Source organism: Lepisosteus platostomus, chromosome 17 (genome assembly GCF_059453375.1).
Source record: "Lepisosteus platostomus isolate fLepPlt1 chromosome 17, fLepPlt1.hap1, whole genome shotgun sequence".
Classification (NCBI taxonomy): domain Eukaryota; kingdom Metazoa; phylum Chordata; class Actinopteri; order Semionotiformes; family Lepisosteidae; genus Lepisosteus; species Lepisosteus platostomus.
In genome coordinates this window covers 20,771,653-20,797,972 of record NC_142627.1, presented here as the reverse complement: position 1 = coordinate 20,797,972, position 26,320 = coordinate 20,771,653, and the positions used below count along the sequence as shown (strand labels likewise).

The following is a 26,320-nucleotide window of genomic DNA, read 5'->3' as shown; positions in this document are numbered from 1 at the left end:
ACTGTAATTATATATTGTAGAGATGTTACAGTATATTCACATGCTATAGTACTGTATATACTGTATAGTTATACTGTATGTACCAATATAAACACAAACACCATCGTAGGGTAAAACGACATTAATAAATAGTCAAGAGTAAATCATGGCAGAATAAAAATAAATAGGAAACTGTAATGTCACGCTACCGATGTGGGACTCATGGCGTTCTTAACGAGGAACATTAAGAACCCAGTCGATGGATGAAAGGCAGCCAAGTCGGGGAGCCCACCCCACCCCGCAGAGCAGCACACAGGGAATAGCCCAGAGCAGTGCAGTACTGAGAGGGAGCAGCCAGAGCGCACTTTGGGGACAAGGAGCCAGCAGCTTGCTACCTGGAGATCCGAGTGGCCAGGCACAGGCATGCGCGGTGCTCTGGCTAGGCAGGGGACCAGAGCATGATGCAGGCAAAGACAGTCCAGAAGCGCAATCCGAAACAGGCCAGGGCCAAAACGGGGAGGCACTGTAGCAAAGCCCAAGGGAATGTCCGGGAGATACAGTAGGTCGAGGTTCAGTGCAAGTTCAAAGCCAGGGTCACAGCCCAGAGACGCACACAGTAAACAAAGCCAAGGGAGCACACCCTGGGACAGCAGGAGGTCGGAACATAGCAAGCCCACAAGGCAGTGCAAGCATGGCGAAACTCTGCAACAAACACGGAGGCAAAGTTAGACGGGCTGGGTGTCAAAACTCAATGACAGAGCCCCGAGCTCTGGCAGGTCAGAGTATTTATAGTGAGGATCACCTGGAACAGGTGTGGTTGTAAACCAGTTTCAGATGTTCCTTGTCTCCAGGTGATTCGATTCTGTGGCAGCCGGTGTAGAGAGGCAGGTTGATGATGATGTAACTGGCCGCCGCACCACAGCTACAGAATCTCGCCCTGCAGAGCCACAGGCAGGACGAACATGTCAGAAACTAAACATAACTGGCTGCTTTGGAAAACGACATTTTCAATTCCATTCTGTATCCCAAGCTTCTCTCCCTTTCTGTATATCTCATATAGAGCAAGTTGGGGTATGCGAAAAGACAAATTCCTAATACAAGAAATTGTAAATGGCCAATAAAGTGATCCTATCTTACAGTAGGATCAGAAAAGAATGAAAAGAATTTATGCTGTAATGTGATAAAATTCGGTCTCAGTTCTCATTCTGATCTGGATCAGTATGGTATCATACTCAAAGCTATCTTTTAAAGTTGCTGAAGTTGAATGGAACCAACATATATTATGTTTGGAATGATCAGCATTACTTTAAGTCTCCTAGAATTGTTTGAAGTGCTTTCAAAACTAAGGTTTCAACAAAGTCAAGTATAATCACAGTTTAGCTGAGTGATAAGTCTTTGATCAGTGATCTGTTCTAAACGTATACTGTATCCCTGTAGAGTAGTGCCATAATTCTTCTGACTTGTATTGTGTAAGATGAAAAATTACCACTGGTCTTGTCCTTGGCATCAGAATGAAAATGCTGTGTGCCCGTGTAGTTTGGGATCTACAGTACAGTGCACCAAACAGATTATCTAGAACATAAGCTGTACTAATACTGTTTTCTCTCCAGGATTCTGTTGGGCTGACACAAAGCTGCTCTCCATTTGTGTTATTCATCTATCTTTCCTTGTCGCCATTAGCATTCGTGGTCCATTACCTTCAAAACATGAACTGCAATATACAGTTTTGGTCTATAAAATCTACACTATGCCATTACAGGGCTATTGTCCATTAATCATCTGCATTGTTTCAAGTATTGTGAAGAAGCTGTGTTTACTGAATAAAAGCCGTCTGTGAGGACTCATTTATAATGATCTGCTGTGTATAGAATGCCTAAATAAAAATGAAATGCACACCTTGTGGATCCCACACCACAGAAGACACTTGGGTTTATGAAATATTAACTAAAAGTACACAAAACAAAGCAAATAGCCTCTAGCAAGTTTGTAATTAAAATGCTTGTGTGTACACTCTATGGTGCAGTATTTGCAATGCAATTATCCATACTTGGTTGCTTACACCCTTGTAATAGTTTCAGTAAAACAGTATTATATGAAGTGGAGATCTTAGTAATTTATCATAGACATTTTTGTCCATTGGAAATTAGAAGATAATAAAAGTAATTTCCCCAATATTAGAGTGTGTCAAAGTCATTCCTCTTAAAAATAAATGTGAAAATAAAAGAAGGCAGTATGCATCCGTCTGTTGTACCTCACATTCAAAGGGCCTGACAAGGGTGAACATTTGGTCAACCCTGATGACCTGCTTTCTCTGCAGTGGGAATATTCTAAGGAAATTGAACTCTTGGCCAATATACAGGAGAGATTAATTCAAAATAAAGACAAGTTAGATTATAGTTTCTCAAGGTAGCAACTATAATAAAAGTACATATGACTGTCTTGTCTGTGAACAGCCTTGGTCATAAGTTCTGTGTGGTCAGGTTGAAAGGGCAGTTATATCAGGCTGTGGGTTTTCCAGTGCTAAGTTTAATTGGCTCTACTTAATTAGAAAAGGTTTTCTTTGCTTCCCATTGAAGAAGGACAAATCCAAAGGCAAATCTATTTTTTAACAATATATTTTACAGTTTCTAGCTCAGAAGTATTCTTTGATTTATTAATAATACACATTTGTTACTGTAAATAGAGCTGCTTTTAATTTAATGTTTAATTCAAAATGCCTAAAAGAAATTTCTGTCTCAACCAGGGTTCTTAATAGGACTGAAGATCTCAGATCTTTTGAATAATTTGTGATCTGCAGTCCCAGCACAAGGATCTTTGAAGTGATCACACTCTTGGATATGTTGTGACTGTACATGGTCGCATTTTTAAAGTAAAAATGTTGGGTATCACACCTTTAAATCTTTGCTCTAGAGTCCGTCCGAAAAATAAAAACTCATGTTCATGCAGCATTCAGAAAATGTTTAATTTCCCAAACAGTTTACAATCATGTACTGTAACCATGTTACAAAACCAAGATGAAATTTACTCTTACAATTGTTGAATTAGCACTTTTTGGCATTTCCTGACTTATTTTTGCTATTTTATCATTTATTGTCATGATAACTTAGCATGACAATGTTTTAGGAGTGCTGGATTTACAGAATTAGCAGCTCTAAAAAATCATTTTCCAAATCACATGCTTTACCATTGCCTGTTATCTGACCCTACTTTATTTAGGAAAAGAAATAAAAAAATACTCGGGCACAAATCCAAAGATTGTGATAAAAGCAAACAGTAACCATAAAAGGTATTTAAACATTTTGAGCTCTGAACCTTTAGAGTGATGTCTGGGCGTGATAATAGTGGTATAAACATCTACTTTCAGTCTTGCATCTTTTTTCAAAATAATTAGTTGTTAGTTAGTTGTATACTGTATGTAACCACTGTCCTTTTTCAGATATGTTTTACCTTTTTCAAATATGACATTTTAATTTAATTTTAATTAACTCAATATTACCCTCTTTTCAATTATTTTTTCCTGACTTGCTCTCAAAGCCTCTGAGATTTCACAACTGCCAAGGACCAAGGAAAGTGGCAGAGACAGGTGTTTGTATTCTGAAATCATGTCAACCACTATTATTGCACACCGGCAGAGACCACTCAGCTAATTGTCTGGCTCATTAAGGTAATTTTGAGCAATTCAATTAAATTAGGTTTGCAACAGCAAAAGGTGCATACTTAGGCAATCATGACTTCTCTATTTTCAATTTTTTTCCATATTAATTATCTATTTTGTTTTTTTAATGTGTGGTATAAGTATTTCATAATTATTCATTGCTACTTCAAAGTGTCACGACTGCAAGCTTTAAAGCAACAAAAAGTGGAAAGTATGCATGGCACAATAAACAGTACTTTAATTGTCAGTTTATGTCTCAAGTCAGATGAACAGGTAAGCAAAAATCCACTTTTTGGAACTATTGTGTGTATTTTGTTTTACATTGACTCAAAGCAATAGAGTATATGATGTGGAATACCAATGGCAATAGTGCTTCAAAAGGTGTTGTGCATAGCATTTATTTAAGCATAGCTATGATATTTTATTATAGTTGTTAAAACTTTTAAGTAAAAGGTCTGCTTACTTTTTACTGCTTTGCAATTGAGAGCCAACGCTGTGTGAAATAAGAGATTCTAATTTTGCTTCAAGCACTGGCTAAGTGAATTAATGGAGACACATGGTGTCAACTTTACCTCCTGAGACTTTTTGCAGATTTTTTACCCATTCTTGGAAAGCCTGAACCAAACAAAATGATTATAGATCAATAAATCTTACTTCTTTTACATTAATGTTATAGATAGACTAATAAGATCTAAATATTTTTATCTCTATGTAATACAATTTTAGGTGATAGTCAACGTGGATTTAAGAAAGATAGATTTTGCTTATTACAGTTCCTTTAACATTCAACAGCATTAATGGACTCAACTAATGGTCTCAAACAGAACAGAAATGAGAATAGTATATTTTTAGCTTATGTACAGTACTTTCACAAAAAGTTGTCCCTCTGACCAGTAATACAGCTTGTGCAGTGAGGCATTGCAACTTGCCAATCACACAAAAGCTCGTTAGGTGCAGGTGGAGCAATGCCTGATCAGGTCACCTTTAAAAAGGCCTTAATTCAAAGCTTAGATCTCTGCAAGAAAAAAGCCACACTTAGTCAGTTTCTGTGCATTGTATAAAGCCTCGAATGTCACCAGAAGCAAGGGAGAGGGCCACTGGCATGCTGCAAGCTGGCATGTTATGTGCCAGCATTGCCAGACATTATGGAGTAAGCCGCTCCACTGTGTCCCAACTGCAGAAAAGGTTTCAGCAGACCAGCAGGACAGATGACTGTCCAACATCCAGTTGCCCTCGAGTGACCATACCAGAGCAGGACTGACACATCAGACTGGTCCATCTGAGAGATGCATTCCTAATGCAAGAAATTGTATAGGGCTAATAAAGAAACATTAATTAAAATTAGATTGTTTTAGATCTGCCACCCGTACTGCTGCTGAAACTGCCAGCAGACACAATGCCCACATCAGTGACAAAACAGTGGGGGTCCATGCTGCTGGTCTCAGAGCAAGACGACCTGTCGGAGGCCCTCTGCTCACACCTCCTAGACATCACACCAACTGGCTTGGGCCAGACAGGCTGCGATAGACCCGTCAGCAGTGGCTTCAGGTCCTCTTCACGGATGAGTCACTCTTCAGCCTGTTCCACGCAGACGGGAGGGCCAGGGTGTGGTGGAGGAGGTGTTGCATTTATTTTTTCCATCAGTATATTTTGATTTTTAGGAAGCCAAAAAAGGAGGAAACTGATGACGCCATGAGGCCAATGGTGAGTTGCAGAGCTGGGTTGGGCATCTTTTGATCAAGGACAGACACATGTCAGATTAAAGGAAGTGAAGAGCTCCTTGGTTGCAGAATTTGTCATTAATTCTTCTATGCCTTCAGAGGGAGATAAGATAGGAGGTTGGCTAAAACTCTCTTTATTACTGTTTACAAAATATAATGCATGTTATTCCAAGAAAGGCTTGGAATAAAAAAGGAAAAATCCATTTTTAATCACTGCAGCAAAGGTTCCAGTAAAATACTGTTTCCTTCTCGGCTTCCTACCAAAAGTAATAAAAGCATGTAAACAAGGTTAAATGGAACAAATAGTTACTGCCATTTCCTTGAATTAAGAGTCGTGAGTTATTTAGAGATTTTTGATCAAATGTGGAAAGTTATGCAATTTTACTAATTTAAATTCATTTCATTTTGTGATCAGGTGCTGTATTTAAGCTAATACACAATTTTGTTTCCTTTTGTGATTTTTAAAATGTTATAACAATCAGGTACAGTACCTTTTTAACAATAGTCTATTTTGCAGACAATAGACCTCATTTAGTACAGTATGTCTTAAAATCCTACAAACATTTTTCACACATGCATCCACTCTGCTCTTTCTAATTTATAACGAAACAGTATACACAATATACATGCACATACAACAAATACTTTATACACACATGCATTAGCAGAAAGCTATATTGTACTGTATATTTCTACTGTGCATTGCAGCAGTCTACAATATTCCAGAGGTACTGTATCAGGGTAGGACAATACCTGAGATGGAATGCTGGGAACACAAACATACAGGACAATGTAGAGACATCAATCAATCCAGTAGGTATTTGGGATCTTTTCCACAGATCCTAAAGCATGTTTCGTGTAGGACAAGATCCAATTCATCCACCACCGAAAGCAGCACTAGGAAAAGTAAGAAATGACTTGACTAGTTGAATGAAGTGGAAATTTTAGAAGACCAAATCGTGCTAGTACTTTTTGTGCTGCTTGTTTCATGTCTCTTTAAAGCAACATCACCTTAAAAAAAATCAAATTACTCTAATTAAGCCAATAATTAATTTGTTCAGATTGTTAAGATTATGACCTTCCAAGTCTAGGTTATAAGGTATAAAAAACTGCATCCTGCTGGTAAAAACAGTACCTACTGCATTATACTAAATAAAACTTAATATATAATTAAGTTTTTATGGAAAGTGAAGGTAGTGCAAAATGAAGAAGTAATAATCGGTGTTAATTTTTATATTGTGTTTTTTCTACCAATTGACAAATTAATGAATGAATCAATAGAGTTTCTCTTTATCTTTTGTCCAACTACTCATTTTATGTGTTGGATTCAAAATCATGAGTAGTGCTACATCTACTTGCAGAGCTTAACTTTTTTTTACCCGATCAATAGCTTTCAGCTTTCAGCTCTGACACATTTTATTTTTTTGACATTTCCATTCTTCAGACAGTATGCACTCAGCCAGTAACCTTCACTTTGAACTCCGGATAGTAGACTCAACTGGCAAGTGTTCCTACAGTGTGTCGAAAATGTTCAGGGGTATAGTTAATTAGTGTGAATCTACACACAGTCAGGCAGCCCCACTATCCAGTAGATCAGGTGGACAAGTGAGAAATTACTTCACCAACAGAACAAATTCAGGGAAGTCAGACTGTGCAAGACAAAGTAAAATTAAGCCACTTTTTGAAAAATTGTTTAGTCCCTAAATCTACAAATCTATAACATTAATTAAAATTTTACTTGTTTAGGAAATAATTCACTCACTGAATATGCCGAATGTGACAATACTTTTTTCATACTTTATATGAAACTAAACTGACATTGCCAATAAAAATACTGTACATTTTGAAATGTCTTCAGTTTGTTTTCTTTTAAAATAATCCTTCTCAATCACAAACTAATTCCCTCTAAAATGTTATTTGCAGTTTGTATAAAAAATGTTAGTGTCTTTGCAGTATTAAGGAAACGTACTCTAGCTTTTTTATGTTTGACAGTAGAACTTTTCAAAGTCCAACATGTTAGGCATAGGAAAGCTGTCAGTCTAATCCAAGGGATGTATTTAGAGAGATAGTTTGCATGTGTCAGGTTAACCTGAGAATAATAAATACAGTGACATTTTGCTGGTTCCTTCTAAGCCCCAGCATGGGGCACTCCATGATGGCCCAAGGCCATTACCACAGTCATTACAAAGCACTTGTAATTCATGTCATCTTTGATTCAGATCAATGACAACAGGCTGTCTAGCCTCAAAACATGCTACAGGCTGTCCAGGGACTAGGCTGTGTTGACTGATATTTCTTTGGAAAGTGACAAGTAATGAGGATAAAAGCTTAGCATTTTAATGGCTTTTCATGGCTGTTAAATTGGAAAATGATTAAGATAAATCAAGTAAAGAGTATTTATAAAGTGTGCAGTGGACATTTATACTTCATATACGGTAGGAATGTCTAGTACATTGTAAACATTTAGTTACTAAGTAATACTATATAAAACGTTGATTAAAATAGAAAATGAGGGGTCTCGTTTTGAAACAGAGTTAATGAGACTCCTACACCAAACAGAAAAGGAGACCATAGACACACCTATACCAAATCGATGTGTCTTCTTTTAAGTGCAGTAGTTTTGTAAGTATTGATTAAATTGACCAAGGCAAATGTGACATTCTGCAGATTCTATGATAAAACATAGGGTTTGCTCAAATGATGGTGTTTCAGCTTCTATGTATGTAAGTTTCATTCTACTGAGGTCTGCTCCGAACAACACAAATTCCAAAGGAGTTCTGTGTTCTCACATGTTGCATTAGTATACTGACACTCTGTACGTTTGAGAGTGAATATAATGAGACTATGAGTATTGAAACCCATGCGCTCTTTAGTGATGTACTGTACCACCATATGGCTCACCATAGACATACAGTAGGTGCATGTAATTATGTAATTTAGATATTTTCCATGTGTGGCAGTGTGCCTGTGATCCAGAATGAAAACAAGATCATCTCTTAATTTGCCAAAAGAGGCCTCCAGAAGCTTGGTAGGAACAGTAACAGAGCCTGGACAAATAATGGGTTAAACAATCTACCAGGGTCACTTTCATCATGGGCACATGAAAGTCAATCAGCCTCATTTTAACTGAGTATGATTTTCAACTGCAGGATGAATGAAAGTGTGTTTTACAGACTCCTAAATGCACTACTGGAAATGTCTTTAGGCTCATGATAACAACATTAACTTTCAGATTTGGCATTTTGTGGAAAATCCTTTTTCCTTCAGTACAGACTTTTCTGAAATCTGTCCACTGTCAGTGACTAGTTCACTTTAATACCATGGTGCAGAGAGACATTTATGTTTGGAAGTTCACCTCAGCCAGTTTTGTTTTTAAATTAAAGGTCTTCCACAAAGGCTCAAACTGGACAAAGTATTCCAGCATCTTTTCCTTGGAAAGTGAATAGTGTCTATCTGTAGCAGGACTGATTGATATGGATTTTGCCTGATGCAGCAGAATCTTTTCCCTGATAATGAGTATTCTTGTGACAGATTCCCTGACCACCCTGTCCCATATACTGTAGAAACCATGTCATGTTTGGTGTTAGTAGTGGGATTAAGTCTTAAAATCACAGATGTGGTCAAGTCATAACGGCACAGCAAGAGATTCCTAAACTCCACCTAGGCACCCAGGCCACCTTGCAAGTCCAACTGACAGCACAACAAGACGGTAACTGAGTCCAGACTGAATATTTTTAGAAACAGCTACAGGCTGCTCAACAGTTGTACCTGTAATGGGATAGGAATAAATAAAGAATAAAGCAGCAGCTAGTACAATCTGAGAAACTATGCACCCTTGTCACTTATTACAAATTATAATTAAGATTATGAATTGTTATAAATATTAAAGATCATGCCACTGAATGACAACATTGAAGCCTACCTATTGGCATTTCAAAGATCAAACCTTTGGGGGCAAAACACAGAAGGTCCATCATGATCTGGAGTCCTTATAGGCACAGAAATGCCATTAAATGCCAATGCGGCAAATTAACAAAGATGGAAATGTTACATTTAATGTACCTAGCCAGAAATACGTATTTTTAATGACCTTTTCACATCATAATAATTGTTTCATAAATATTTTCTATTTTGCTCAGCTTAGCTTTTCATAAAATTGAAAAATCTTCTTTGGTATTGTCACATGTGTAACAACAGGTGTTTTTTTATGAGTGAGTCAGGGTGTTTAGGAATATCGAGTTTTGCACATTCATCTAACCAATTGGTCATAGGTAGCTTAAAGCTCATTCCAGGAAGCCTATAAATTGACTCTATTTTTCACGCCTTCTGGACTATACTGTAATTGCTTATCTCACGCGCACATGTTAGGGCTTATAGCTCATAGCCTAGCAAAACTATTTGATTAATCTGGTCTGAATGGATCATGGAACTCAGAGGACTGAAGAATCACCAACATATCAGTGTCTCCGATAGTAATATGTTACAAGCACCAATAGCAAAATCAATGCATTCTCAATCTTTCTTGTCTTGTAGTATTTTGCTTTGTTCTGGGGGACATTTTGTAGCACACAAATTAATACACAGAGCTGGCCTTGAGCAGATATTAATCATTAATGTGAGTGGAGTTTCACAAAACTACTGGACCACAGCAGGGATTTGTATTTGGGAGCCTGGTCCTCCTTAATCTAAAACTTTGTTTTCATACTTCTGGTCCCACTAATTTTGCTTCTGTACAGCTTTGTTTTCAGTGTGCTCCAGTACGGCACTGTAGGAAAATGTATTTGATTCACTCAATTGTTTGAGTATGTAGCAATCCTCAGTAGGAAATGTTCGGACTGATCTTGACTTTGACATCGCCTTTAATATGGCAGCCTGCCAGTCATTCTTTCACAGTGGCTTCTGTTTTTTTTTTAAATTAAAGTTTTAAAACTTTTTATTGAAGTGGGTTTTTCTTGGCTTGGAATGTATCCATTCAAAAATGCCTGTCCTTGGCTCCCATCCAGTAACATTTCATTCTCTGACTTATCAATGAGATTAACAGACAGCTTTGAATGGATGCTGCTACTCAGAATAGATTTTGATTTGTACTGTGAAACCAAATGTCTAGAGTCTATGTAAAGAGTAAATAAATTAACTGATCTTCAAAGATAAGAGGCTTATTAATGTGGATTTTAAGTATAGGATGTAAAAAAAATCTCATTTTGGAAGAACTCATATTTTGGATATAAATTAATGAAAGTATCTCCAAAAACATTTTGAAATATTTAAATTGTATCAAGCGACACTTATTTGTATCTGCATTGTGAGTCTCTAAAAGGAAGTTACTTTAGAAGACATGAAGTAATTAAGATGCATTTGCCTTTCAGTTACATCTTTATATCTTGGTCAGTGCTGCTTCCAGCCATATGCTAATATTACTCATTTATTTGGTTGATGTTTTTTATCTAAAAATGATTGTATATGCACCCATTTATACAGCAGAGTATTTTCGGAGAGCAGTCTAATGAGGCATCTAGCTCAATGGTAAGCAACAGTCCTAGATTTAGAATTAGGACCCATAATTTCCAGTTATGAGTTAAAAGCTCAAACCACTGATCTACACTGCATCCTACTGTACTGTATATATACTGTATATACAATTTATTGATTTCCATTTTATATGCTGATTGTAAGATACTTAACTTTAATTTACATTCGTATTTTGTTCTTGTATGAAAGACTCAAGCATGTCTTTTAGGTTTTATTTAAATACAGTTTTAATCCTTAATAAAAAATAAAGGAATAGACAATACAATCTTTTGTCATGACTGCATTATTTTTCTATGATTATGTGAAACAATGTAACGTACTGTATATGAAAATGTTCAACAATATATTTAAATAATTTGATACATGTACTTTGTATACAGTATATACGTGTGTGATAAGCTAAATCTCCTCCAATGAAGCAAAATCAGATGCAACATTTAAATTATGATGGAATTATTGTTGATTTTATCCAAAGCATTTTATCCAAGTTGGTCACTTTACAGCTGTAGTGATCTGAGTGCAGTGCCGTATTTTGCTTAAGGATAGAACAAGTGTCTCTCCCAGGATTTGAATCCAGAACTTTGTACTTACAGTGTAAGCCCAGAGTTCTAAACATTCTTCCACACGTGCCTTATCAAACAGACTCAGTCCGTACTGTAATAATACAGTAATGTGCCCCAAACAGAATCAAATGGTTTCGGATTAAAATCTTATTGTAAGGATTGTATAACATTAACTATTAACATGATAAATAGCGTCATAGTACAGTATATATTCCACAGTCCATTGTAGCTTTAACGTCATTAATAAATAAAGAAATGAAGGAATTAAGAAATTAAAGCAGTATGAAGAATAAAATAATAGATACTATATATGTAAGATGCTGTCTCAATATTTTATACATTGGTTATCAAAAACAAAAGATGTCAAAAACAGTTGAATTTGAAATAGAACTTATACCTGTCATTAAAAATTCTCCTCTTGAAAATGACTGACCCTCTACCCATTATGCTGATCCCTATTCTTCTCTAAAGATTGAATGTTTTAAATGTAAAAATATACAGTAAACACTACAGGCTAACAGTCAGGGTGGGGTGTTTTTTTTCCACCATCATCTCTAAAGTAAGTCTGCATCTCCACCTGCTGGTTTGAATTTCTCATAACAATTGTAGAGAACTGGCTTCTGATGAACTGGCAGGCAACAAAGGTGATTTCATGCTTTAAGAAGAAATGTTATAAAAATGTTAACAATGTTTTTATTTATATTTTGTGTTCACGCGTGTGTTTTCTTCTGCATACTTGTAATATGTAAGCTTTTTCATTGTAAAAGAATTTTGCCCTTAGACTAATTTGCATAAAAAGTCACTGTACTTGTGATTCTCCAGCCATTTGCTAAACCCTGGCATTGTATTAGGAAAATCAAAAAGATCAAATAGTTTATAATTGTGTATGTACTTTCAAATGCATTTTAAAAAGTAGAGTGTTCGTGCACACAACACAGTTAAAAGCTAGGTATTTTAAAGAATCATGCCTGGAATTGATAAGATAAGAGCATTTGCAAAAGAGTGGGGAATATTAAATTACAGTCACATCCCCACACTCAATGCCATTTAAAATTAATACTCAAAGCTTTTAATAGTTTAAGATTTTTGCTTCTATTTGAGTTTTATGAAAAAATGTATTTCTTTTGATTGCCCATGGTTGCTTTGGCCAGTGTGGTCTCTGGGCTAAAATATAATAGTATTATAGGCTTGATAAAGACATTTGCAACATTAGTATTCCAAGTATGATGAAGACATATTCATTATTTTAAATGGCAAATATCACATTGTAATTCACTATACATAACTTGTTTTCTAACTGTGATTATAGGGCAACCATTTACCTGCTGTAATTGTAACTCAGATTTTGGATTTTCATAGTGTTCTCATCTAATTGCTATAGCCAGGTTTTGGTATTCTTACATAACCTAAACTAGGAGAGCAGAGGGTATAAATGAGATTCAGCACATAACACATTAATTTATTGTTTGTGTTTTGGGTAGAATCCAGCATTAAATATTTACTTTGCTTAAATAAACTTTAAATAATGTTTAATTTTTAATGTTAGTACCACAGAATAGGATTTGTTAGCTATTGAACCAAATGTTAAATCTTGTTGTGATGGTGTTTTGCTCTGTTTTACAGAATATTTCAGAACGTCAAAATGAACCTGAGGTACAACAGCACAGAACATACCTTTTTAACCAGCAACTCCCCCACAATGAGAGGCTTCCAAGATGCAGAAATTCTTCAAGACAGCAGATGGCACGAGCACATTAATAGTGTGGAGAATGATTCATTTAATAGTGGGAACCCAAATCTGACATCCTTATATAACGCCACTCAAACCCCTCCAACAACCGATCCTCTCGGGGGACATACTGTCTGGCAGGTTATCCTGATAGTCTTCTTTACTGGCCTTTTATCGTTGGTGACTATCATTGGTAACATCCTGGTTTTGGTAGCTTTCAAGGTGAACAAGCAGCTAAAGACGGTCAATAATTATTTTCTGCTTAGTCTTGCATTTGCAGATTTGATCATTGGCATAATTTCGATGAACCTCTACACCACGTATATTATAATGGATCAGTGGGCTCTGGGCAACTGGGCGTGCGATTTGTGGCTTGCCATTGACTATGTTGCCAGCAATGCATCAGTCATGAACCTTTTAGTCATCAGCTTTGATAGGTACTTTTCAGTGACCAGACCACTCACTTACAGAGCTAAAAGAACAACCAAAAGGGCTGGCATAATGATTGGCCTGGCATGGTCCATTTCTTTTGTTTTGTGGGCGCCAGCCATCTTGTTCTGGCAGTACTTTGTGGGAGAACGCACTGTGCCACCTGATAAGTGCTACATCCAGTTTCTCTCGGAGCCCATCATCACCTTTTGCACCGCGATTGCAGCCTTTTACCTCCCTGTGACCATAATGACTGTGTTGTACTGGCGGATTTACAAGGAAACAGAAAAGCGCACTAAAGAACTGGCGGGGCTCCAGGCGTCTGGCAGAGAAGCCGAGACCACACACTTTGTCCACCAGACAGGTAGCTCCCGAAGCTGCGGCAGTTATGAATTAACGCAACCATCTCTGAAGAGGTCTGCTAGAAGAAAACAAGGTCGTTTTAATTTCTGGCCAATAATGATGTCCTGGAAGCACAGCAGTGAAGGTGAACAGGACCACAGCAGCAGTGACAGCTGGAATAACAATGATGCAGCTGCTTCTCTGGATCAGTCAGGCTCTTCAGATGAAGAAGAAATACCTGAAACCCGAGCCATTTACTCCATTGTTCTGAACCTACCTGGTATTAAGGCAGCTGTCAACTCCCAGCTTACTTCCCCTGATGACCTAGAGGTGTCTGAGGAGGACCCTCTTGGAGTGGATCGAAAGGAAGGCCTTTCCAGGAAAGAGAAGGAGGAAAAGGCAGACAACAATTACCACCAGCATTTCTCCAAGATGCCAGTGCAGTCGATGCCCTCCATACAAACGCCTAAGACAGAAGAGACAGTCTCTTCCGCCACCAAGTCTTCATCCATGCCCATATCCTTCAAGGACGCCGCAATGGCCAAACGCTTTGCTTCAAAAGCACGAACACAGATCACAAAACGGAAACGGATGTCACTTGTCAAAGAGAAGAAGGCTGCACAGACTCTCAGTGCAATCCTGTTCGCTTTTATCATAACGTGGACACCATACAATATCATGGTGCTAGTGAACACGTTTTGTGACAATTGCATCCCTGAAACACTGTGGGCTTTGGGATACTGGTTGTGCTATGTAAACAGCACAGTTAATCCCATGTGCTATGCCCTGTGCAATAAAACTTTCCGAACCACTTTTAAAATGATACTTCTGTGCCAGTGGGACAAAAGAAAACGGCGCAAACAGCAATTTCAGCAAAGACAATCTGTTATTTTCCATAAAGGAATTCCACGGGACCCTTCATAACACAGACTCCTGTTCCATGTGGTATGGATATCCACAAGTAGATAAGGGTTTTGACTTGCATTTCCCATCAACACAAAACCCGGGTGTCTGCTGAACAGTTTCATCTTTTGTTCATCTATCACTTAATTCTTATTGGTGTCTTAAAAGATGACTGATGTTTACTGATATAACATACAGTATATCAATGGGGCACTAATGTACAAAGGGCTTTAAAAATGTGAAATTACAAAAGTGCCATTGTTTCTTCATCCCATAGTAATAAGAGTGACATAGACCATTGCTCACTGTTAGTCTTATCAAGACCTATACACATCTGTATGAATCTCTGTACACATCTGTTTGTGAAACATGACCTACCTGTAAGTGTTTTCTTTTCTAGTTGGCAAACACATTACAGTTGGGACTAGAACCTTTGAATATTGTATAGTTCTTTCTCATTTTCTAAAAAAAATAATATTTTTTTCCAAGTGTCTGTTTTTTTATTAGTGAGTTTTAAACTACAGAAACAGATCAAATATTGAGCCAACTAGTTATTTTGTAATTTTTGGTTTAGACATTTTTCCTTTTAATTTTAAAGCTGTGTTCTAATTGTTTCCGAATATTGTCATTCTGGTTGTCTCTTATGTGACTTCCAGTGATCCAGTGTTGTGAACACAGAGCTGTTGTAAAAGCTGCTTATGTATTCAGTGTGGGATGGTGTTTACATGGTTTAGACAACTGTGCAAGTATTTTAAATGGTGTCTGTGTACCTGAAATGTACAATTTTATGTTTATATATATAAAAAATATTTATACATCTTTACAAAATGTTTATTTAAAGAATACAAATTTTTCACTCTGAATAGATTCACATAGCAACACCCTTTTCAACATGCCTAGCATGTCATATGAGTCAGTCTGCAAATATATATATAAATTATTTCAATTTTCTTTTACTTTCACTGTTTGGAAAAGATTATTAAAATATGAGTGTGTTGGTATGGTATATAATAATGAAACCACATTGCAGTCATTGTGTTCCAGTGCATCCAAACCTACAGTAACTAACTTTTTAACTAATACTGAAAAGGTTTGTATTCTCAGATCTCAGAACATTGTACTCAGTCGTACTTGTAATGTGATGTAAAGGCAGTCTGGTGGTGACCCTCCGTGGAAACGAATGGGCGTGAATTCTGAAAACTGTTGTAACTCATGGTGTGGCTGGGAAACAGTGGTTTACAGATGTGATCAGCACCTTAGCTTCATAACATTTGATGGAAAACAAAAGCACATTTTCAGTCCTTTCAGAAATGTGAATAAATGAATTACATATCTGAATATCCATTGTTCTGAATATTTTCTTCCAAAACCTTCACTGCACAAGACCCAAGCCATGTACAGTATGTGTTTTAAGATCTTGTGTTAAACAAACTTTTAAAAATCTAAAATGCCATGTGATTGTGGCAGGAACAATAGACTGTATGCCAAGGACAAAAATGAATGCTTAACTGCTCTGTGGAATATCACCTTCACCTGCTTTTACGCATATATTTATTTTGACAACAGCGTTTCCAAAAGGATTTTGAACAAAGGTAATGTTAATATACCCTAGGTGGGTAAGTTCTTGATTTATTTCACTTTGAGAAACATCAGATGAAGAAAGTGATGACAGCTGGAATTGTCTTGGCTTGGTTGATATTATTTTATGTGTAAAGACAGTTATCTTTGAAAGATTTGTCAGATTGGATTTTCCACCTTCATTTTCTTGTGAACCATTATTGTTTTTTTTTATCACAGCACATTTTAACAGCACTTTCATTTTGTATATAGTTAGCAATAGAATTTACCCTGCAATTGCATCCTTTGTAAAATAATTGAACTGACATTTTATTTAATTTCTACAATTCTAATTAATTACAGATAGCAACAGTGGTAATTTTTTACACAATCTATAAATAGCTTTTTACAGTCATGTCCATTTTAATAAATGCATTTATTGCATCAGGAAGAACTGATTGTCTGGAAGAGTGTTTTCTTCACTGTGCATTGAAAGTTTGCATTTGATCTACCAAGCAACTTACTTTCCTGAACAAATGTTAAAACATATCATACCAAAAACATCAAATATATTTAGCTTCTGTGCAGTTAAAAATGAATTTAATTTTATTTTATTACAAAATGAACAGCAACTCTTTACAAAACGTCCTTGGATAGGAGAGACATTTCAGCTATCAGCTTTATACAACCACTCGACCTAATCAGTCCGATCCTCTTCTGAAATATATTGTATTTTGATATTCAAACAACACAGTAGAATTAAGCAACTTTATAATGGCAAACGACATAGTATTATAGAGTCCATTCATCTATTTTCTTACCGCTTCTTGCCATTCAGGGTTGCAGGGGAGCTGACACCTACCCTGGCGAACAACAGGTATAAGACAGGGTACACTCTGGACAGGTGCTGTACCAGTCTATCAAAGCACCAGGGCCAGTTTTCCCAAAAGCCAATTATCCCACCAGTATTTCCTTTGAGTGTTGGACGAGCCCAGAGCACCTCGCAAAAACACACACAAACATGTGGAGAACATACAAACACCACGCAGACAGCACGCAGGTCCTGAACTGAACCCAGGCCCCCAGCGCTGCAAGACGGGACAGTGTATATTATATTAGATTAGCATCACTCGAAAGAACAGTCATGCTGAACATAATGGATGTGTTTTTTTTTACTCTGTGTGAGTAACAAAATCACATTTTTGAGTGAATGATGACCCTCAAAGACCTTGCTTGTCGATCAGGCCCTTTTACAGACAACATACTGTAATTCTGTAATTTCTTTGATTTATCAGCTGCTTTAATTAGAAAATAGATAACTTACAGTACATTGAAGTTTAGTGAATGATTCAGTTTTCTTTTTTTTATTTTAAAAGCCAGGATGCATGGGAAGGCTTGTACAGCTTTTTGTATTAAAATGACATACTGTATTACTTTTTGTAATTGATGCCTGACAAATTGCATTATGATGTTCTGTAGTTGTGTGCACTCTCTGCCACCTTTATGCGGTGTCTGCCGTAATCTCAGGCTTTACAGTGTGATTTTGGTATTTTTTTATTTTGATATTGAGGTTATTGAAACTTGTGCATAGAGGACCTTAGAGGAATGATTTTAAAATGGCTCAGATTTATTTAAAACCTACAGCATACTGTGGGTTGCAATCCATAATCCTAGGGGGCAAACATAAATATAAACACTGCTACTATTTGAAAAACATGTTATCATTATCTGCATATCAGTTAATAAACGATTTATTCTTTTTTTAATTTGAAATCACTTTTTAATTATACACCCACGTAATTTGGAGTTGCAACTATTTTTTTAAATCTCTGTTCTCCAGCAGTGACTCAGACCACACCTTAGAACAGCAGATATGTAGCTGAATGAAACTTGTAGACATGCGCCAGTATGCCTACCTTTTAAGTCACTCATCTGACACACTACATGTTTGTGGTGTACCCAGCATTTCTGCCCTGATTGATTCATCCCAGCTCTGCTTGGTGAGTCCCAGTCACAGGTGGCAAAGAAATATGAGCCAGGGTGACCCTAGCATCAGCTGATTCATAAATTTCAAGCTGCAAGCCAATGTTTTAGACATTTACAACATACAGTATGCTAAGCTAAAGATAGCCAACTTCATGGCTTATTACTCTATCCCACTAATATAGTAATCAATTAGCTTTTTGTTTTAAATCTTGAAATCATGCATTTGGCAAATGACACAAATTTGATTTTAATTGGTGAAACATTGATAATTACACAATGAAAAAAGTGTTATACAGTAGGCTTTACAGTATGTCACTCAGTGAAGGGCAATGAATCTGATGTGGTTTCAGTTCACCATAAGCATTTTCTTTACTGTTTTGCTTCACTTTATGAGCGTTTGTTGTTGCTTGTGTATGTTTTTCGAAGGCAGCCGCTTGTTTTAAACTTTAAACAGCACAAACATGAAAGTGTGAAGGTGAAGGGGTCAGATGCTTTCTAAAAGTGAAAGAAGAGGAAGGGAAATTGTGTTCATTTGCATTTTTATGACATAAATAATCTGAAACATTTTGCTAGACATGATGGATCACTTTAAAACAAAAACATATTTCTGAAACTGTGAAGGATGTTGTAACGTTTTGCAGCTTTTCATGTGTTTATATGCGTATTTTTAAACCTACTGGGTAGTGAAGCTTGATGTTTTTAATTTTCTTCTTTGTGTTGTTTTTGCAGTTCATCTGTTTATTAAATGCAACAAGATTTAAATTTCCCACATTATCTGTCTTTTTGTACACTGAATAGCCACATATAATTTGTGGCCATATTTTTAAACATGGTCATTTATAAATATATTGTTTATGGATTGCTTTAAAACAGCAATAAATATTTTAAAAACTGTCTGTGTTATTTCTCTTTCATCTTAAAAGCTTATATTGCAAGTTTCCTTTAAAGATACTGTATGTGCGTGATGAATTTCAAGTCACATGAAATGTTTCCAGCAAAACATATATCAGAACAGATATGGGTACCAGTTGTGGCTTGGAACAAGGAAATATTCTTCCACCATCCTGGGTCTCTGTACCGAGACTGTTCTCACACCGAAAGTGTAGAGCTACACTACCACCATGATTGGGCATCCAGCTTTTTCTACCATCCCGAAGTACCTCATCTTGCCCTGAAGTAACACTGCCCCCCTTTGATTCTTACCCTGAACTTCATGGGGCAAAACTGCTGTATAACTTGCATCTTATACCAACGCCTGAATTCCTCCAAATTGCATCAAATGTTCATACCTATTTTTTCTTTTAATCATCCTTAAGCAGTCCTCCAGACACTTACACAAACAAGGCCAGTAACAGCTGTTGTGTTACAGTACATACCGAATGCTTTTTTCATATCTGCTCAAAGAAAAAGAAAATGAAGCAAACAGTTCTACATGTGTTACATTCATGATAAACATCTTCAGTGATATCTATGGTACTTATGAAAATCTGTCATAACCAACAACAGTTTCTGTGTCCTAACAACTGTATATATATAGTAGATGAAAACATACTGTAATTACACTATAATAATGGTTTCCATTTAAAAATGTGTTCTGAAGGATTGAGCAACCAGATTAAATGTGTGTGTCTAATAGTCTTAAACTACAGAAGAACCAAGTCTATATCCTATAACCAATTGCAAATGTGAAGTCCTGGATACAGTTCCTCTGACATACAGTACAGTGCTATTGTCTTATTTTAGATCTGGGAGTATATCACCTCATTCCCTTTGAAGACCTCTTACTCAATGTCTTGAATCAAAGCACGTCAAAAATGACTAAAGCTCTGCTGAATACTGGAATGTTCAAATTATAACAGCAGAAGATTTCAATGCAGAAGATTTCAGTAATGTCTTACTGCGAGGGTGTCCACATCATAAGTGGAAGTCTCACCTACAGTGACTTTGGGAGGCTTCCATGGGAGGCAGCCATCTCTGGCTCTTTTGTGTGCCAAGAGTGGGGACTAAGCCAAAATGGCTGCTAACAGCCCAGTAATTGAGCCAAGGTGTGGGCTGTGAAAATTAGGTTCATCTGAGGCACATTATACAGCGTTAGCCCCATGAAGCAGACGCACATGGAGTTGTAGAATCACGTTTGACTTGAATGGTAAACAGTCCACCCTGTGACTCTGTATTGTTTGTGGGGAGAAAACAAATGACCCTGCCCCATAGATTGAACTGGCCAAAGGTATTGACAGATCTCCAAAGGGAGATATGATTTGTATGATTAGAAAGAACTACTTGACCATTAAAACATTGATATTGAAACTCGTCTGCGTTTCAAACTGCATAAATTAGCATAGATTTTAAGGTCGAGTGAAGCATAACGTTAAGTGTTACTGACATACTGAGTGAAAGCATTATGTTTTGACATCATGGTAGTCTCATTTGCCTGTTCAATTGTTACTGGACCTGTATATAAATACAGCTGAAAAACTTGTTGAAATCCATGACCTTCATTTATTGGGATACCCAAAAAGTTTACTATTTGCCATTCTTAAATGCTGCTTGTCTTCCTTGAAGTTCCAGAACAGTAAAATGCTGCTGCAGCAAAAAAACAAACAAACAAATCAATAGATAATTAAAATGAAACAGTCTAATCAATATTCATTGTACTTATCAAATTGGTAGAAAGACAATCAATATTGTCCATTTATTATTGGAAAGCTAGTTATCCCTGGCAAGGGATGTTGTAAGCTGAAAGAATAGAATTTGAGGTGAGACTTCACGCAGAACTGGATGCCAGTCCATCGCAGGGCACGTACTGTACACCGGGTCTTTGGAAAGTAGAAGGAAACTGGAGTCTCCCAACAATACCCTGAGTGAGGATAAGGAGAATGTGCACACAGTCCACACAGAGAGTCTCCCCAGGGCATTCTAGAACTGTGAGACTGCAGAGCAGTACTGTATCCATACTTGAATAAACCACTTTTTAAATGCAACGTGCATTCATGCCTAATTATTAATTATGCAAAGCTGACTGATTAACAAGCCTGAAGACATTTTCATACCAGAGGTTTTGCTGAAAGGAGGTTTAAGATCAATGTCATAGATAATGTTTTTTGCATCTTTTATTATCTCCTGAGTATGGAATAAATGACAGTATACGCAATGGGAATGGGATGGGAAAGGAGGAAAGGTCGTATTAGAAGGGTACTGAAAGTGTTCAGTTCTGCTGGCTTTAATCACACTCCTACTATTCCGTTGCTCAGTGAACGAGGAAGCAGTGTTGCTTGATGTGACTCTCACAAGGGCATTCATGCACCTTCAGCATTATTAACTGATAGGAAGCACTATTGACTGACCAAACCCTGATTAACATACTAACTGCCCTGCCACCTAAATTCTAAACTGAAATGCTTCAACAGCCTTTCATGTTAGAGGCAAAACATGAGAAATCATAATAAAAATAGGCCTTATTGAAAATGAAGTTTTTTATTGTAAAGCATGAATCACAGTTTATTTCGAAAGTGAAATCGTTTTTATCTGTTTTGTTTAATTTTGTACTGTATCTCTAGCTGAATGCAGAAATTCAAATGATATGAAGTAAGTATACAGTAGCTTTTGCAGCAGTCCCTGTGCAGTTAAAAAATCTCTGGGGTTCAGTAACAGACCATATCTATAGACCAGTATAATTTGACAGTCCGAGAATATCTAGCATGTCTTTGCTAATTATCGAAACCAATTATTTAGAAAACTCAACATAACCTCATCTCATCCTGTTGTAAGGACTAGTCATAGTAGGCATTAAAAATTTGAAAATCCTGGTGGATAAGGCTAAATGCAATGCACAAATTTTACCACACAGTGTCAGTATAGAACAAAGTTTTATTTTACCCAGCAGAACATTTTCAAACCTCTGTTGTCTCTTACATAATCACTTAAAAATTTAAATTTACATCTGACCAAGAGGTGGCAGAGTAATACATAACCTACTGTACTGTATATGACTAGCAGATGTTGTACAGTATTTTTATTTCTTGATAATGATCATCATAATGATATTGCAGATGCACAAGAATATGATCAAATATCTGCAGGGGGACATTACTGCTGTTCTGAAAGACTGACAGACCCATAATGCACAATGAGATAAGCTTTTAGAATGGGACCAGAAAAGTGCAGCAGAAGGAGATTTTTTCTAGTCTACAAACTTGGCAAAACAGATACTGTATTTGTCCCTCGCTGATCTCCGTTACCTACTCTTATTTAATTCTTTGAAGAGCACAGTCTATGACAATAATAATAATAATAATAATAATAATAATAATAATAATAATAATAATAATAATTGCTTACACTTATATAGCGCTTTTCTGGCCACTCCACTCAAAGCGCTTTACAGGTAATGGGGATCCCCTCCACCACCACCAATGTGCAGCTCCACCTGGATGGCTCCAGGATGGCAATGGTATGGCTCCACAGATTCTGTAGCTCCAAGCAACTCCAGCACTCTGAGTGAAGTGTACTCCTTCACACTTCAGTCCCTACAGTGTGAACTTTGCGTTGTTCTCTGCAGCCAAATTAATTTCAATTTACAAAAAGAAAAGTCAAGGTCTTGTTATTTCTTTCTGTATTTATTTCTGTCAATAAACTTCAGGCAGACAGCCAGCACTGCCATTAAACAGTCTGTCCTGACTCAGGGCAAAGGGATTCTCTGTCTGCTCACTCCACCGAATAATTTGGTTGTGGAAAAACTGCTATAATAATGCACCCGGCTCTGTTGTCAAGAAACACTTCGGAAAATTGCAAACAAGGGAAAGGATGGCAACAAAAACTGGGAAGGAGATTATTTCTGTTGTACTCTGCGTGCCATGACAGTGAGTATGAATTTCTAAAAGTTTTCTTGTTTTGTCTGGTGCATGTCTCGCTGATGACACACACACATAATGTATACTGTATATGACATGTGTACAAACAGAAATAATCAGACTCTACTGATAATCTGGAGAACAAAATTAATATGGCATAATGCATTAAACAATGTTTCAGGCAATAAGTGTTATTATAGCAGCTTTATATTCAACAAAACAATCTTGTTATGAAAAATATTAGAGAAGACCTTATACTAATTACAGATGGTTTACATATAACTTTAAAGTTGGACAATACATCATATAAACATTCAACAAGGCTTTGTTATTGTTTTTTAAAACTTTATTTATGAAAGTGTTTATAATAGGAAGCAGTTGAGCATTTGGCAGTAAACAAAAGAAGAGCAATACACTGTATACCCAAGTATTTGCTGGCCAGAAAATATCGTTTATTAAAAATACATGTAATTGTTCCTTTTTGAACTGCTTTCTCTATAGCTAAAGGTTCGTACTGTACACTTTGAACAAATCTGATGGCTTCTGTGATACTGAATAACTCACGATGGATGCTAGGATCAAGAAGATATAATATTAATACAGTATGAGCTTTTGAAAAAAAGCATTAGTAAAGTGCACAGAAGGGGGCTCTTTCCCAAAACCCGAAGGCTTTTGTTCCATGGATTTGCTTTCCCACAACTGCCTGACTTTTACAGGCAAAAGGAAAACAGGCAAAGCTGAAAGACGTGCATTACAACACTCCCCACTGTAGGGCGAATGAGCTGTTTCCACGGTGCTACAGTAGCTCACAAATCGATAGGACTGTCTCACAGAGCACCGTTTCTGTTAATCCCGACGACAGGTACCGGTCACGGACTGTGGAATCACGTGCTAAACTGTGGCCCTCTTCACGGATTGTGGAACCACGTGTTCAATGTAAAAAAAACAGCGTAAGTAGGTGTCCGGCCCCACCCTCCCAAAAAAACCTGCCGACATTTTTAACAATGGAGGTAGACGTTGGTTACAGGTAATGAGTTTGCTTAGTTTTAATATAGCTTTCAGAATTAAGTTCCTTTATATCTAAGTTTTAATTGATTAGGCTCCAGAATTATTTATATATATAAATTGTGATAATATCTTAAACAGAAATAAATTAAAGATTATTTAAATGTTAACATTCGTAAACTCGACCTTAATTTTCCGATGTTGGGACCAACACTTCTGACATAACTGAAATTCCATTTTTATTGCCCAGTTAAGTATTTCTAGAGGTGTCCAGCTGTTTTTACGTAACTGAATGTAATTATTCTTTGTATTTGTTCATTCAATATTTTATTTATAAAAAGGTATACATTAATATAGGAAGCTGGACTCGCTAAACAAATATATTCTGATAGTTTGTAGTTAATGACGAGCCACGCACTGATGGCTTCCAAATCAGACTAATTAAATAAGGTATGTCTTATTTTAAAAGTTCAAATGCACAAAAACACGTTTACTGCAAGAAAAAGTAGTCACGTTTTACATTTTAAAGTATTTTAGTAAGTATATGGAGAGTTTATTAAGAATAGTACATTATAAACTAGTGAAGGTTAGCTAAGTGTTATGCTGGTTAGAAGACATGTGATTTAAAAATGAGTCATTTCAGAGTTCATGTGATTGAAAAAGCCCTATAAATTTGAAGCCGTTCTGGTTTTATTCTAATATTGAACAGAAGGACTAAGGCAAGTCAGTTTTTTTTACATAATATCGCTTTTGTAAATATTTTAAAACTTTCTGTAAGAAATGTAACTCGAAAGCTTACGTTTATCCTGTGAAGTGGGTTTAGATACTGTGATTCTTAAGGTTTAGCAATTGGAATTACGATAGTTTTTACGTTTAGTTTCGAAGTGATTACAGTGTTTGTGTGTGTGTGACACAACGTGTTCACTTAAAGTTTAAGGAACTACGAAAAAACTTTGAATATCAACCTTAACAATTATCACTTCTGTTTTTACACATTCGTTTTTGTTATATTTTTGTTTCTCCAAATGTTTGTGTTCGACTCAGATTGTAAAATCCGTTTTCTTAGCACAGCTCTCTAATAACGCGTTAAAAATATTTTTAAAATTCAGCAGTAAACCAAGAGATGAACAATTTACATATTTTAAACAAATAAAACTTCTCAAAATGAAGAAATCTTCTAAAGACAGCATTTCATGCCACTATATGTTGTTGACAGTAGTTTTATTATTCAGGATAATTTAATTGCGTTGGTATCAGTATACAGTAAATAATCTCTACAGTAGGTAATACTGTATGTGCAGCCCAAACGGTGCCTTTTCTAGGGACCAGGTGTACATACAGTATGTAGTTTTAATATTTAAATTTTGTTCATGCATATGTATTTACTATGTGAAACAAACGCTGACTTGGAACGATGTCATTGAAGGGTTTTCAGTTGACTATTGCAACTAACTGGATTGGTCTTTCTAATAAAAGGTTTTATGATTGTATTAAATATGCGTTGTTGGCTCATTCACAGACCGGAATTAAAAACAAATAACAGCCTACAGCTGTATGAAAATGGCGGAGAATTACTACAGTACTTTCTAAGGAATATTAAGACAATATTAAGAGCCCTTTTATTGCTACAGTACTGTACTGTATAATGTATAATGCTGATGTTGCATCAGTAGTGTAATTTTAGATTTGATTCTGTTGTGATCAAATTAGATTATTATTTGTGTTGTAAGCAACATCTTCACTCAAGTTTGTTACTGAACAATATAAAAATGCTGGAATGCATTTTTAGTTCTTTTATGTTTAGAATGACCCAAGGATTTCTGACTTCTTACTCTGTGTATTTGCACACATGTACATAAGCATCAATGCATGTCGACCAGTGTCTCAGACCTTTGTAATCCATTTATAGGGTAGTTTTGTAATGTGAGTGTTAAATGCTGCATTTAATTTTATAACCATATTTTGCATAGTATGTGAGCTTAGTTTTTTAGTTTGTTTGCAAGCTGTTAAATATTAAATTGGATTTCCTCATCCTTATTGTGTAATGTAATATCTCTTCCTAATCCTTCAGG

General features: G+C 36.4%; 2 protein-coding genes across 3 annotated transcripts in view; both read left to right on the top strand.

The window, feature by feature from the left end:
• chrm3b (cholinergic receptor, muscarinic 3b) overlaps positions 1-19,287 on the top strand; it is a 125,247-nt gene extending 105,960 nt beyond the window's left edge. The window contains exons 1-2 of one of the 2 annotated variants that reach the window (XM_088609936.1): positions 4,998-5,338; positions 13,071-19,287. In XM_088609936.1, the coding sequence (XP_088466062.1) occupies positions 13,090-14,871 (1,782 nt within the window). In that variant the 5' untranslated portion in view covers positions 4,998-5,338; positions 13,071-13,089 and the 3' untranslated portion in view covers positions 14,872-19,287. Of the gene's footprint in view, positions 1-4,997; positions 5,339-13,070 lie in introns of those variants that run through there. The other variant, XM_088609935.1, reaches the window with a different exon arrangement.
• A 4,927-nt stretch (positions 19,288-24,214) lies between these two features.
• The window catches only part of fmn2b (formin 2b), an 85,747-nt gene continuing 83,641 nt past the window's right edge, over positions 24,215-26,320 (top strand). Inside the window, exon 1 of the mRNA XM_088610154.1 lies at positions 24,215-24,270. Within this exon, the coding sequence (XP_088466280.1) occupies positions 24,248-24,270 (23 nt within the window). The 5' untranslated portion in view covers positions 24,215-24,247. The remainder of the gene's footprint in view (positions 24,271-26,320) is intronic.